A 16,261-nucleotide genomic window follows, 5' to 3' on the forward strand; every position below is an offset into this window, starting at 1 on the left:
TGGGAAATAAGGATTTTATTTCATGAGTCAACAGGCAAAGTTGTTCTCAGATTGCGAGTGGTATCCAACCCAGCCCCCAAACTGGAAACACGGGCTATGGTCAATTCATAAACAAAAGTGTAACCTCGTTGCTTGTCATTATTATTTTGCTAAAGGACAAAGAAAAGAAAAACACAAAAATAGGAAATTATAAATTGCCTCTTTGGTTTTGATAAAATTCTCTATTATCATGAAAAATGATTCCCTAATTCTAAGCCAATAAGTAACATATAACAAAGCAAAACTGTTCTACAACACTTTTAAGTTTTGGCTGTAAAAACAGTTGGGAAAAAAATAAAACAAGCCAGGCAATACAAAAAGGGCAACAGATAAATATTAAATAACAAATGCTGGCCACATGGAACACGGAAATTCATCGACATAAGGCTGAGTTTACTTGCATAACTTGAGCAATGCAATTAACTGTCACATCCCTCTGCAATATAAATAAGTTAAAGCGCATGAGTGTGTCTGGTAATAAAACATCCCTTTAAATGTTAATCAGCAGTTGTTTCCCTTCTGATCCTACCTATTGAGGTTACAAGGTGTTGGTTGCTGAGGTGTGTTTGCCCTGATCTAATCTTTTCCGTAATTAAAAAATTGCTTGTGTTCAAAAGACTGAAATTAAGTCACTGTTCTTTTTTTTAAAACAGATTTTCTATTTTCATTTACTTTGCCCAAATGTCTTTGTAACAATACCAATCACTGTTGATGAAACATTTCCCTTTTCTGCTAAGGGTTTCCATGATGTGAGATGAACATTTGCCTCCTGGAACTCATTGTGTGGGACTGCACAGCCGAAATATGTCCAAGATCTTTCAATATAAAGCATGTTTCCCTGAATTGGAATCAGCGCGATTGACGAATAATCAATCTGAAATATGAACTTATTTGCCTATATTGCGTGGATGTCAAATACACCTGAACTTTAATTAATAATAATACCCTCATCAATCTAGAAAAGGGAAAACATGACCAAGTCTGAACTTGAGAAGCCCCTATTCCTCTCACAGCAGAAAACCCCTTAGTAGATGGAGCTGAGGCTGGGGGAGGCGCCAATGAGAATGACACTATGCTGCATTCATGTCAAGGCCTTCTCCCTTCACTTCATGTCCATCAGTGTTAAAACTCTGCCAGAAAGGGGTGGGCTAGGGCTCGACAAGCAGAGATGCGATTTGATGGCTTGAAGGCCAAACATCCCTGGAAAGGAGAAAAAAGGGACACATTTATGTGTGAAATTGATCCACTTACCATCCCTTTTATTCATTAAGGTTGTGCAGTGAATAATGAAAAGACCTAAAAAAAGAATTTCCCAATGATAAGAGCAGAGCAGGAATAAGGCCCCTCTAACCACAAATTTAAAGATGCATTCTGCAATTCTAATCCAATTCACCTGCCATTTTGGACATTTAAAGTTTGCATTTCCCCTTGGTTATTTTGGTTGTGTTATGTGATTATACTGTTTTTATGTTTGCCTACTCTTTCTTTACCTGCATATTAGACTACCATTGAAGTTTAGGATAATTGTTTAATTGTCACCTGGACCGCTGATTAGATGCCACCTGGACGGCTTATGAGTAGCGTCACCTGAATGGCTAATGGAGTAAATGTTGGGTTGAGGCGGGTTAAACACTTTTCGGTACACTTTTCGATACTAGTTTAGCCTTTTTAGTTTACTGTATTCAAAGTTGATTTATTTATACTACTCGTTTACGTTCACCTTTTTTGAAGCAAAAATGAATTGATTATTCTATTAACTTTGAGCTACCGAGACTGCGTAATCCACTACCTGCTGACGACCCACGGCCTTGACTGGATATTGGAATTTGGAAAATTAGAAACCATAGAAAGGCCGCCACAACACTTTTTGTCCATTTCAAGAAATTGCTCCTTGAGGCCTTCTAGCTGTCTTTTCTATGTGTGCCTTCAAAAAAACCTAAATGTGAAACAAAGTGATTGGACAGATCCATACACTTCCAGCTGATCAGAACAAAAGGGAGGGGTGTATTTTTATTGGCTGTTGATGAGCTCAAATATCAAGAACCTTTTGCCAGTATCAGAGGCTGTGCCTTTAAACCAGGGGTCTCAAACTCAAATTACCCGGGGGCCGATGAGCGTCCATTCTGGTCATTGGGGGGCCAGATTTTTTTTTTTTACGATAAAAGCCATTCCTTCAAAATACCTATTTTGAATGATTTTGCTGCAATTTCGTGACTTTCGCAAAAAAAAAAAGCTTTTCACACAGATAGATAGTATTTACGATATTCTTGGCATTACGTAAATCAAAGCTATTACCAAAAACTAGAGAAAGTTTTAACAACCTATAACATTCGTTTTATGTTAAAAGTGCTATATGCAAGTCTTGCTAGCTGTTAGCTAGCAAGCTAAATGATTTCATACTCCACACTCCAAGCAAATTGAGGGCAGTGTACCACTAGGTTTATCCACCTCAACCTCTTCTCTATATAAAGAGTTTGGCCAAGATGGCAGAGGCTAAAGTCTACATGTAGATGGCAGAGGATAAAGGCTACATGTAGCATAAAAACATTTATATGATTGAAAGATATTTGGGCGGCCATTAGCATCTCCATCAACGCTGATTGATATTGATGTTACATTAACTTAGTTAAGGCACACAGACTCCTGTAGGTATTAATTTAAGCACTCAAACTTTTGAGCTAGCTGATTTGTTTCTAACTACAAGACAGCCAGGCTTACTTGCTGTTTTCACTACAATGACTTTCAGGCTGTACCAACACTAGCTGGATAGCATGCTAACTTTAGGACATACCTCAACAACACAGTGCATACGCATGCTTGACTGGGCCAAAACTGTTATGTCTGCACATTCTGATATTTGTAGTTAATTTTGAATGATTTAGGCTAAAATGATTTCATATAACACCTTTAAACTAAGTAGTAACCTTTCTTTTGAGAAGGCTGTGGAGAGCTGTGGCTTTGCATGTATAAAGTCTATGGGCAATTCGCCTTATTCCCCTGCAACGCCATTTTGAAACGAAAACGAGGCTTTGCTGGGTAACCCAACCTGAGGACATTCTCTACAATACGAAAAGTATTGATGGACTGAAAATTATGAGATGTTGACATTTCTCCCGGGATGATCTTGTGAATAACAACGCTTTTGCAGTCAGAAAGAGAGAGAGAGTGACAGGGCAAGTGTGAGAGCGAGGGCATTTCCCTCCATGAGAAAGAATGAGATCCCCTACATGGTCAAGGTAGCTTAGTTAGATGCAACAGAAGGGAGGAATTGCTACATAGCTAACGAGATATAAGCGTCTTAAACTAGCCTAGTGAAACCAGTTGAAATTCCCTTACTCTTACACTGTGACAAACTAGTGACTTTCCGAACACAAACATACATAACGCAGTAATATGCCTACGGACCCTGGTATGGCCATAGCACAGAGCCCATTCTCCATATTAAACGTCATTGTAGCGCATTTAAGCTGTTATTTTAAAGTAAGATTGCCATTCCTTACCCTTAAGTACAATTGCTAAATACTGTTACTTTAAGGTATAAGAGTTCCTTACGTTCAGAGGCTGTTCAAAGGTTGCTCACGTTCTACAGTATTTTGGCACACACATTCCATGTTTGGTGCATTTCATAATAGTCAAGTAAATAAACATGATGCTGACGGTGAGTTGCAAAAAATAATCTATAAATACCGCGGTTATAGGGGGCAAGGACAGAAGAATTGTGGTCCATTCTCCATCCATCATTACTTTTCGTATAGTAGAGAATGGCATCTGGTCGGGTTTACCCAGCTAAGCCTCGTTTTCGTTTTCGATATGGCTGCGAGGGGAATAAGGCGAATGGAAACCTGAGGTGAATAACTATGTGATACCCTATGTGAGTCATTCTGTCTTCACTTACGAGAAGCAGGTCATTCTCCTGCATGCCAAGGCTGGGAAGGACTTGGGTGCCAGGTCGCGACATGCCAGTTGGACTCCAGGCAAGGGAATAGCGGATCGGGCTTTCCTTGGGCCAGTCCTCTTCATTAGGCAAACCAATCAATCTATGGCAGAGGAAAAACTATGACTCCAGGGTCCTGCTGATTTAAGGGATCTATGTTGGATTATAGTATGTAAGTACTGGCCCCATTATAGTTCAATGTTGCATGTTTACTGGTTTGATTACCCTGCACTTTGATTTCAGCTCAAGCTGGAACAAAGCTGACAAAAAGTTTTGTTTATAAATATTGCAAGACTGTAAATTACTCACTCAAAGATCTTCTGCAATTGCTGAGCCTCAGTAAACCCTCGGAACAAAGGCCTGTGGGAAAGAGGATAAAAATTACCGTCATTTCCCGATTTTTACCTGTGGTTAATACGTAGATTTTGTAAGTTTGAAATTAAACATGTAAGATATCAAGGCGACTCGCATCTTGCGTGGTGCTCTCTGTCTAAGTGTCACTCTGTACCCACCACAACACAGTGTAACACTGCCTCACCTCCAGGTCACCCTACACATAACCACCAAGCGGTAGAGGTGCATGCCTGTCACAACCTCTCCAAACTGCTCCTCCACACCACCTGACAAGCATCCCGTTTAGGGGCGTGGTTGCGATTTTCTTTACCTCAAGAGGAAGAGTTCTGCAAAGATGCAGCCAGCACTCCAAACATCCACTGACGACATGTAGCCTGAGTGGAGTAGAACTTCTGGAGCCCGGTACCACAGAGTCACCACCTGAACCACACACACACACACACACACACACATAAAAAAGCAAGATTTGTTCAGACCTATATGGGTTTAAAGTAAACCAGAAAACATACTGGAAGCAGTAACCGAGTGTAAATAATGAAATTCTATGTTTTCACTTCATTTATGTTGGAGTGTGAATGTTGGACAAGAAATGTGCAGAGATCTGTTTCTAATTAGTGAAGATGGTCAGTTCGCCTCAAAGACGTCTCTGCTCTACTCTACTGGAGTATGTGTTTTAAGCGCTGTACATACTTGTATAGAGTGTAAACAGAATTCAGCAAATAGAAATGCATTATACAGACCCTCCAGGATTTCGCGATGTCGCGATCGCACCAATTCACGCAAATTCAGCGATTACCCGCAAATTCAGCACGACGTAGCAATTTTAACACATAACCGCAACTTTCCCGCAAATTTGACATATCACTGTCGTCTCCCACAACTTTCTCCTGCCCTGCAGACACGGTGCAGACACTAGCAGAGTTCTAATCCGTTGTAAACAATGAGAATGGCTACACCAGGCATAGAAATTAAACGCAGCCCATGTCCACTGAAGATTCAGAAATAGATCTGACTTTAAATTAATATATGAAATTAAACAACATAAACACCTAAACGGATACAATAAATCAACAAGGATAGCAAAACAGATTGTTGAGCAAAGAATGAGAAAGGTAGAAACGCAGGCAGGACACAGTGACACAGGCTCGTTTTATGTGAAGGCTGAGATATTCATAAAATTGTATTCAGTCTTACTTGTGGTCCTTTTGTAATACCAACAGGTGCACTTGGTTGTGGATAAGTAAATCCTATGTAATCCTATGTACCCCCTACGTGTTTAGCATAACGTAGCATAACTAGCTTTGTTTCTAGATCACTGTCTAACAGCTGTTGCCGTTCCCACGAGATGAACATTTGACTGAGGTCAAAGTAAAAGTCCCGTGTTCGTTTCCATAACAACAATACAAGCAATATACATTTTCTGACCTAAATAAGCAGAGGGCAAAACAGACTATTATGCTACATTTTTGAAGGCCTGGTAGTCTTTTGTTTGGCATGTTGGTAAAGTTATTTAGAGGACCATTTCTCAACGGTTTGGTTCTTTAGAGAATGTTTGTTTATTAATTATTTATTTTTCAACAAATAACTCAATTATAATTACAAAGAGGGAAATAAGCATCTTTTTATCGAAACTTTCACTTGCTCCCGCAATTTCATCGCAACAAACACCTAAAAAACACTGCAACTCTTTGGAAAAGCCCCTGCGAAATCAGTAGTTTTAGGCCGCAACTATCACACAATAGGCCCGCGAAATCCTGGGGGGACTGATTATAAGGCATGTTACAAGTGTAAGGAACACATAGAGGGTTGAGTTATTTCATACAGCTTACTGCCTTTCTGCGTTTTATCCTGTCAAGCACCTTTGGCCATCTGTGGAAGCACTTACACAAGGGGTGAGGGCAATGTGATAGGTGTAGATTCTTGCCAAGCCAAAATCAGCAATCTTCACCTCCCCATGACTGCTGACCAAGATGTTGTCAGGCTTCAGATCTCGATGCACCAACATATTGGAGTGTAAGAAGTCCAGGCCCTTCAGCAGCTGTCGCATCACATCCTATGCAGACAGGAAAAAGTTGAGAGGAAATAGGTTCATACTGCCACCTACTGGTCAATATCATCAATTACATCTGGTTTTAGAAGTTTTAGACAGCTGATTTCTATGGGCAAAGTATTATCAGCCCTTTTAAGTAGATTTAGAGTAATACCAAAAACAGGAACCTGGTGAAGGCCTTAAGTACTTTCTCCTCCAAAAGTCCTACCTTAATTTTCCCCCGGCTAAATCCGTTTTCAGCACAGTTCATATATGTTGTTAAATCTTGATCAATGTACTCAAACACAAGTGTCAGGTCCAATGACTGGTTCCGAACACATGCTGACACATCCAGAAGCCTGATTTAATTAAACAAATCAATACAATGATTGAATATTTAATGCATCCATGTTTTAAGAATTTACTAACAAGCATTAAAGGCACCCAGTACAACTTTCGAGGCTTAAAAATAAACATTCAATTTCTAGTCTTTTTTACACGTAGTAAGTTTCAATAACTCCATACCATTACATACCGACATTCAAGCAGCAAAGATGAGACGTCGTTGTGTGGTGAGAACTGATAGAAAATCGATAACAACAACAATCGCCGCCATTTTCTTTATTTTTTTGTAACCTACAATAAATAAAGCAGGCTTCCAGTCAATGGAAAAATGGCTTCTCCCCACCGGCGATTGTTGTTGTTTACGATTTTCTATCAGTTCTCACCACACAACAACGTCTCATCTTTGCTCCTTGAATGTCGATATGTAATGGTATGGAGTTATTGAAACTTACTACGTGTAAAAAAGACTAGAAATTGAATGTTTATTTTTCATTGAATGTTTACATAAAGTTGCACTGGGTGCCTTTAATGTTACTGCAACATTTATTACTTGATACATTTTCACTCACTCACTTTACAATATTTGGGTGGTTAAAATATTCGATTTTGCGCAACAGCGCCACTTCGCGAATCATGAAGGCGGGGATTCCAGTCTCAGGGTCTCCGGGCAGATTCAACTTTTTCACAGCAACAAGTCGCTGTTTTTCACCGATCTCCCTTGCTTTAAAGACTTTACCGTAGGCGCCCTCGCCTATCTCTGCCAGGTATTCATAATCTGAACGACCACATCTGCCGTCGTCCATTCTTGGTAAATACAACCAGACAAAATGACATTTAGGTCAAAAATAAATTAGCAATCCGATTAAGACCTAATGTCAAGGTCGTAGACAATCACTTTAGATAGGTGTAAGGTTAGCAAAGCTGGGCAACTGTATAAAATAACTGGCACGGCCGCTGAATCACTCAAAAATATCTTAAATATTCTGAATAAATTCCAGGTGAATAAAGCGACGTTATAGAAAAAAGACACCAGAACAAAACAAATTATATATATACTAACCTTATTCACCAATTTAAAATATAAAGTAATTGGCTAAATTTAGCATATGATAGCTGTAAAGGCTGATAAAAAATATCTGATAATTTGAAAATGATCCATCAAACCTAGAACATGTAAATTAGCTCAAGTTAGTTTGGGGAGCTAACGCTGAATAACATCACACAGACATGAACATTCTAAACCTTGGTATTGAAAGCCTTTTGATACTGATTACAATTAGCCTAATGTATTTGCTAAGCTAAATAGATGGTTTCATTTAGTATATAGCAATGTGCCTTTTACTTGCTAGCTAAGTGAGTAAGTTAGTTAACCCGAAGTTACCTTAACAGTCTACGTTAATGTTACACTAGAACAAGACTCGCTAAATTAGTCTTTCTATAAATATAATTTTAAAAATATATAATTTTGCTAAAATAGCAATAAGTGGCATGTGACATGTAAGGCTGAATATCACTTCTTACCTCCTGGTCCAAGTGAATTCTTGAGAAAGGAAGAAAGTGGGTCTGTTAAAGTCGATTATGGGAGAAGTATTGCAACAAATTCAGCGTTCTAAGCTCTTGAGCTAATCAAAACCCACCAAATAATTTTCCCCCCAACTGCGTCATCAGACATGCACCCTGCACATGCATACAGGTTCCCATGGTCCACTAGAACGAATGATTAGAACCATCTTTTCCCCACAGATCCCGCGTTCTTTTTCTTGCACATTGCCGTGATCGGTAACCTCAGAAATATTTTTCGATGATTGTGTTTTACACGGTCAGCATTTCTCTCCTCAGTATAGTATTGGTGGCATATTTGCATTGTTTTGATGCACTCTCAAGATGCTCGAGACTTTGCCTAAATTGCTCTTGAACATGTTATTATAACCTTGGTTGTCCTAGAAGTTCGACTGTATTTACCTTGGCATTCAAACATGTAGCGCTTTAAAGGCACCCAGTGCAACTTTCGAGGCTTAAAAATAACGACGTCTCATCTTTACTCATTGAATGTCGATATGTAATGGTATGGAGTTATTGAAACTTGAAACGTGTAAAAAAGACTAGAAATTGAATGTTTATTTTTAAGCCTCAAGCCTCGAAAGTTGCACTGGCTGCCTTTAAGTCTTAAAGGGAAGGAAGCATTTGAGATTGATCACATTAGATATATCTGTATGATTCAGAGGTACAGTATCTATGGTACATTTCTCCGTAGTCAGACTTATTGTTTGCTTCTGTGTTAAGGCTTTAGTCATTTTTACTGTCTAAAACAACCCTTTTCCCATCAGTTTAGTCATGGTTCTCCTTCATTAGGCAAAAAAAAATAAAAAATACATTTATATCTTCATTCCTTAAAAAAAGAATCCTACTAAAACAGGCATGTAGTAGTATGAAAGTTGAGGTGATATGGTAACACCAGTTATGATCAAAGCAAATCATTTATATTATTATGGAGAAACTGATGTCTGTACAATTAAGGGAAAAGACATAGTTTGTAAGAATTGCAAAGCAACACAGCTAATTTTACTAGTTGATTAAATAAATTGTGATATCTTAAACCTTGAACACTTTTGATCTATAAACTAAATGATATGACTGTACTGTGATGAAACACATCAATGCTGGTGTTAATATGGACAGGATTAACATTTGTATAAAAATCCTAGTTTGACAGGTTAAATCATCCAGAGCCTTGCGAGGATAAATCTGTCTCAGCCTTCTGCCGTATGAAACACATTGACATGCTCATTTATTATTTTTGTAGCGAAGGAAACATACAAAAAAAGACAAGGTATCAAAAACAAACCACACAGTAAATTACAGCAAAAGTCATCCCTTTAGGAAAAAAAACGGTTACCATACAAAGATGACGTTTTTCCATTGTTAGCTGCTGATCGTGACTCATCATTCAGAGGAGGAACAAGTTGCACACTATTTAGCATGATGTAGTGGGTGGAGTTAGACTCAGAGCAGGAAGTGAAGTTATGCTTTCATTGGCTTGAATCAGCAGTGTGATTTCAAAAACATGCTCATTGCAGTTTTCTTGAATGGAGAGGGGAGGTGCATCCAGGCAGCACTCTTTTTAGCGTTGATGTTGGTTAGTTATTATGTGTTCTTCGTGAAATCATTATACAGTTACTGCATAGGTTTAGTGTTGCTAGAACAGCTTGTTTGAGCTTTTTCTTCTTGCATGGCAGTCAGTTACTGTTCCTTCTTGGTGTCGTTGCTTTTCATTTTCTTGGCCAGGCTGATGGCATCAAGGTGGAGGTTTCGGTTGAGGAGGACTGAGCCGCAGGTAAGGGCTCCAGCCAAACCACCAGCAAAGCCACACAAGAACACATCCTGACCTGGATGACAAACACGTACAGAATATAGGTTTACTATATAACATTCATATAATCATTTTTGTGTTATGTTCCTTGGAAATTGACTGTTCCAGTTTATAAATGATTACACTGCATTGTGCATTCTTTTCATTGGTTCAATGCATGTCTGTGCTCATGGGCATGCACACACAAACCCTCAAACCCCCCATGGACAAATAGTGGTTTCCTGGGGTTTTTTGCGCAAGGTCTGGCGACACTTATTAATTTCAACATAATGAGGTGGAAGAGCAACCATACCCTTCGCACTCACCTGTGAGGTACAGGTTCTTCAGTGGGGTCTGTGGTCGGATAGTGGCATTGACTTCAGGGCTAAAGCGTGCAATGCCATGGTCTGCGCCATAGATCTCTCCCTTAGGAGCCCCAATGTAGTACTGGTTAGTTATGGGGGTGCCAGCATCCACATACTCAATCTATAGAAAGAGAATCAGACACGTTAAGAAAATAGAGAGCAACTGATCATCCAGATGAAATGAACAGAAATAGAGGGGGCAGGAACTGAAGACCCTCTACTGCTGCTGATTGGACAGAAATAGCTGGAAGAGATATGGTTTGGGTGCAGGTGCACATACCCGATCCTTAATGTTTGGGTAGATCTGGCAGACCACATTCAACGCTGTCTGGATGAGTGCCTCCTTCAGCTCCTTATAATCGGGACCCCGGTTGGTTACCTTGTCATCCTTCCACTCTTCAAACCACTCATATTTGGCAAAGCTCACCAGACTCAGTGTGGACTTCCCTGTATTGTTAATGTGAGATACTGTCTTATCCCTCTTGAAGTTGTGACACATCTATTACTGAATGCACGCCCAATAAAACATCTTTAATAGTGGTGTTCCAAATTGTAATAACACACACACAGCCTTTTAAAAATTTAAGTTTTGTTCATAGGTAATTCTCTCCATAATTACCTGGACTTCTCTCCTCCCAGGTGGGGTCTTTGGCTGAAGGGGAGGCCACAAAGAGCAGGGGTATGTCCTTGACAGATTCCTCCCGCTCACCCTCCAGGTATTTTGTCACCCTAAATACAAGCACATCATAATCACACTCTGAGCATTACAGTTACTACAGTAACTACAGGTCATGCTTCTAAATAACTACAAAAGACTGGCCTGGTTTGGCAGATGTAAAAACACAGTTACTGTATAGTTCAACTAGCCACTAGATTCCAGAGAATTCCAGTTAATTTACTGTAATGTAGATTTACTTATATTTGGTTTGAGCCAAGATTGTACTTTTATATTCTCACGTTATTCTCTGTGTCTTGCAGCCATATTAAGGATTTATGCTATAACACAGACTGATGTCACTCACAGTTCATCCAGGTTGTTTTCAGTAAAGATCCAGTAGTTGTCTGCTTTGAGACCCAGCTCCTCTTTGGTTCCATTGAGACCCAAAAAGATACTCAATCCTCCCTCTCCATTCTTCATCATGCTCAGATGACGCTGGATGTCTGTCTCACAGAGAAAAACTGTGTGTGAGACATGAGTGCTTCACTGGACAGGAACATCATCATCAACTTACTTGGTTCCAGGACCACTTGTGTAAACAACAACTCCACCAACCACAACCATCACACACAAACACATATCCACACCCACACACACACAGACCTTTGCCATCTTCCTCACCTGGCTTCGCTTGTAGCTCTTTTGGCAGCAACTTCTGATAGGTGTTAAAGATCCCTGCATTTGAGACCACTATGGGAGCAAGGACGTGAACTTCCTCCTTCCCCTTCAGGACACTTACCCCTGTTGCAATGATAACCAAACAGTCAGCACCATTTTACAAACACCAATGGATGTTGGTGAAATACAAAAAATTTAAATAAGGTTGAAAAAAGACCGTAATAGAATCTTCATACCGTACAGCCAATTTGTGAAGTCAAATGGATGTTTAGACAAACCCATTCATCTTTATTGTACAAAAAACACTTTCACCAAGATTAGATTTATTACCAATAGCCTCATTGGCCTCATTGAAGAGGATGCGGTTGACCGGAGCTCGAACAAGAACAGCGCCCCCTGCTTTCTCAATGATGGGAATCATGTGGTAGGCAATCTCACTGGCCCCTCCCTTGGGGTACCATGCTCCATGCAGGTAATGGCAAACCAGCAGACTGTGCATGGAGAAGCTGGATTCTTTGGGCATGTTTCCTAAAAAAAAATCCATGCAATTGATTAATACCTTCCACATTATTGTAAAAAAAATATGGGGAATTAGCCTCACATGATGTACCTAACTTCACTGCCTAGTATTGCTTGCAACACCCTTGATACCAAAGTCCTCTGGGATTTTTGTTGCTGTGCCAACTCTTATGTTGCCTTTTGAGTCGGTGTCTCTGTGCACACAGAGAGCTCATTTATATCAAGGTGTGGCAGAATTGACCACGTACCACCTACCGTAAGTTCCAAAGATGTAACAGAAAACAGCTCTCAGATCCTTGTTCTCCGTTAGGCCGTCGACCACTTCAGTGAGGCTACGCGATGCCATGCGGAAGAAGAAGGAGAGGCGTTTGGCCAGGCCGGTGAACACCAAGAACTGTGCCACTGGGGCGGGGAGCAGCTTCAGCAAGGCAACTGCCCACACACCTCGACCAGCTTTCTAAAGGAGGCCCAGAGCACAGAGAGGCATGTCAGTAGCCAAAGACAAGCACCTGGATAGACAGGTTTGCTCCAGCAGCTGAAGTGGTAGAACAGGGTGGTAGGAACTTTAAGGTGGATAAGAGTCAAGCAGACAAGCAGACAAACTGGTAAGCTGTAACCTACTGTGAATCACTGCGGACAAAAACGTCTGTTAAATGAATAAATGTTGACAAACCACAGAAAGCAATAAGGACTTGTACATGCCATCCTCAGTGGATAATGTAGATGCACCACCCATCGTGGACTATAGCTTTGGCTTTTGCCTAATGGAATACAGGTCTGATGACATAGTTACCATGTATTGTGTAGCTTGGTCTGCCAGTTTGTTTAGAGCAGAGGTCAGACACACTTATCAAAGCCCCCTCTAGAGCCAAAAATGAAAAAAAAAATGCTCTGCTGAAGCAATCCAGTATAGTTTTGTCTGTTTTAATAACAATTAATAGTCAATAACGGTATCTATATACAAGCAAATAAATTACATATGCATAGAAGCAGAAAGAACATTTTAATTGCATAACAATGTCAAGCAATCTCCTAATCAGTTGGATAGACAAATCCTTCCAAAAGTCATTCGTTCTAACTTTAGACACATTCACCTTTGACCTAATAAAGATGGCAACACTTGATGCTTGCACAAGGAACAGTCCAGAAACCACATGGCCTTCAGCATATTGAGAAGTGATAGGCTGAAGCTACTGCATGGCCTCACCATAAACACCTATCTCTTAATCAGCACCCTATCTGCATTGTTATGAAGGATTATAAAGTGGATTCATCTTTGGTGTAAATCTCTACCACAAGCTGGAGTAACACCCTTTATTTTGCATGTACAAATTGTACAGAGGAATCTGAAACTTGAATTGACTTGACTCAAGACTGAGAGGCACACACTGCACAGTCATTCAAACTGACCTACAACGATGGCTTAAGTACTTTTCCAACCATGTGACACTGTTTCTATGGGGACAATAGTGCAGGTTGACAAGTCCACTACTTTCAGCATAAGCAGTGTTCACATGTGGTTATCTTACCTTACACAGCCTCATGTATTCATCAATGGCCTTCTCCTCCCCGGGGAAGCACTTCTTCAGTTCCTGGGGGAAGCGGTCCCGTCCTGAGTAGATGGGATAGGTGCGTCTGTTTTCAGGGGGGCCGATGACCACCATGTCAAAGGGGTTGTCAAGGGGCTCCCACTGCAGCTGGCCATTGGTGCACTGGTCCAGCATGCAGCGGAAAGGTTTGTGCTCAAGCAGGTCTCCAATATAATGGATGCCTATACAACATGGAGCAGGATGACACCATGTGAGGAAAAGAAGGTGGGAGGGGCAGATTTTTTTTTAAACAAAGGAAACTAATATTTCTTACCAACATCGAACTCGAATCCTTTCTCGGTGAAGGTATGACAGCAGCCACCTGCACGATCATGCTGCTCCAGAACCAAGACCCGTTTGCCAACCTTGGCCAGAAGAACAGCCAGTCCGAGTCCACCAATCCCACTGCCGATAACAATGGCATCAAGATTTTCTGGCACCTTATTGGCTAAAAAACCTTGAGCCATGCAAACAAAAGTGAGAGTTAGATAGGGCACCAGTGAGCAGGTATGCGTTTAATAGTTTCGTTAGTTAGATTATCTTGAGAAAAATATTAGTATTGTAAGCACAAGGCAGGTATTTCCTTCAGACACATCCGAGAAGTGTTTTATCAGACAGTCATAGTCATATTGGCCCTCTTACGCAACCAGCCTGTATGATCAGCAAGACATGCTGCAGGGTCACAGGGAGATAAGATCTTTGACGTAATGCACAATCGCATTGAATCGTAAACTTGCACATGTGTCAAAGTTTGCTTCAAAACTACGTTGTCTATGATACAGGATTGTAGAATAGTTTTCTGCCTGATCCTGAATCTCCACGATAACACCCATTCAATTTACACAGACAGTCCAAGCAATGTCATAATAGAGTGTTAATGCAGCCAGGTAAACTACCTGGCACACAACTTGTCTATGTGATCGTCTAGGCTACCGTGCACGCATTAATGGGTGGTATAACTTTATCCACAAAGCAAAAAGGCGAATGTTAAAATTACATGATTTAAACAAACGGATAGCTTGTTCTACTCACTCAACAATGACGCCAGTTATTCCCTAAAAAACAGACGTCTCTTTCAGTCGTCCTATAAAAGCCTAAGAGCTACGTCAACTTCGATACAGTGTCATTTGACCTACCTTGTTTCAAAACTTTGTTTTTCACTTTATGGTCGTTTACCAGAGGTTTCAGCGGTTCTCGAGTATCTTTGCCAAACGGATTTGGTCCAGGAGTGGTGAAAACATATTTTAACAAAAACACGACCAGTGCCGCGACCACTATTCCAATAGCGATCCACATTGTTACCCCACAGGACGGTGACAACTCGTATGTAATAGAGTGCACCAACTCCCCATTGTCAGCTGTACGTTTATTGGACAAGAGTTGGTCTTGAGGAAATGGCCAATGAGGAAATGTTTTGTTCGTTATGTCGCTAGTCTCTGCTGATATTGGTCCATGTGACATTGGAGACGATTACCTCACTGGTCCATGCACCACAACAATAAAACAGTGGCTATAAAATAGTCTTAATACCTGGCGTAAGTATCCGGACTGATTATATTTCATTATGAATAAAGACATACAGCATTTTTTAGCACTTACACGAACATATGGATATGGCGCCTCTATTTAATCAGAGCTACCTTCATAAATATATGCAACACAGAGATATGTAGGCTATATGTATAGAGAGAGAGCACGCGCACGCACACACATTATTTCACTCACACACACTTTATGACCTGTGGCTGGAACATGTGGAACTCGCTGAGCTTTGAGAAAATGCAATCTATTATTCTAAAAGAAACATAAAAAAAAAAATCGAATCATTTCTGCCCCTGTGCCATGGACACTTACTGCTAGAACTTGCTATGAGCATTATTTTTTGTTTCCTTTGAAGCTGCTTTACTTCTATTTTCACATGGTTTCACAAGGTTTCTTTTATTTGGTTATGATTCACTTTGGCACCGAATGTGTTGTACTCTCTTGCAACAAAAGGTAAACCATCTACACAATACATATATAAACCAAATTAAAACGTTATCATAATCATAATAACAACTTTGAACAAAAGTTTTTTTAATATAAATACTGATTCTTGGGTGGGCCAATATCCTTAGTCCTCAGGTAGCTAACCAATGAGCCTCAATATCAGTTTTGTAATATTTCCCTTCCGTTGTCTATCCCATTCCTGGTAAATTGCATTATCTTGTTAATCTGTGAACTTGGTATTTATTTTCCATTTTACCAATGGTCAGTAGTGGTGACTATCCCAAGATTGCAAATCATTGTGTTCCGGAGACTGGCCAGTCAGACAATCTTTGTCGCTTAATGCATGGGTTCCAGCAGAAATCCCAGTTTACAGTTTTTCTCTGAACTTATGACACAATGACCACAACCTGTAA

At 40.2% G+C, this 16,261-nt stretch overlaps 2 protein-coding genes across 2 annotated transcripts; both read right to left on the reverse strand.

Moving 5' to 3' along the window:
• On the reverse strand, positions 1-7,729 carry cdk21 (cyclin-dependent kinase 21). Its single transcript, XM_080856056.1, has 7 exons — positions 7,275-7,729; positions 6,586-6,715; positions 6,213-6,380; positions 4,638-4,747; positions 4,283-4,333; positions 3,935-4,076; positions 1-1,239 (listed from the first exon to the last, which is right to left on the reverse strand). The coding sequence occupies exons 1-7, from the start codon at positions 7,502-7,504 to the stop codon at positions 1,162-1,164; spliced, it is 909 nt and encodes a 302-aa protein (XP_080712182.1). The 5' UTR covers positions 7,505-7,729; the 3' UTR covers positions 1-1,161.
• Positions 7,730-9,457: 1,728 nt separating this feature from the next.
• On the reverse strand, positions 9,458-15,165 carry retsat.2 (retinol saturase, tandem duplicate 2). The gene is made up of 11 exons (XM_080856081.1): positions 14,996-15,165; positions 14,134-14,316; positions 13,800-14,041; positions 12,526-12,727; positions 12,082-12,279; positions 11,755-11,874; positions 11,438-11,576; positions 11,035-11,144; positions 10,696-10,862; positions 10,377-10,536; positions 9,458-10,087 (listed from the first exon to the last, which is right to left on the reverse strand). The coding sequence occupies exons 1-11, from the start codon at positions 15,153-15,155 to the stop codon at positions 9,942-9,944; spliced, it is 1,827 nt and encodes a 608-aa protein (XP_080712207.1). The 5' UTR covers positions 15,156-15,165; the 3' UTR covers positions 9,458-9,941.
• Between the last annotated feature and the right edge of the window lie 1,096 nt (positions 15,166-16,261).

The sequence above is a fragment of the Sprattus sprattus genome, assembly GCF_963457725.1.
Source record: "Sprattus sprattus genome assembly, chromosome: 18".
NCBI classification, from domain to species: domain Eukaryota; kingdom Metazoa; phylum Chordata; class Actinopteri; order Clupeiformes; family Clupeidae; genus Sprattus; species Sprattus sprattus.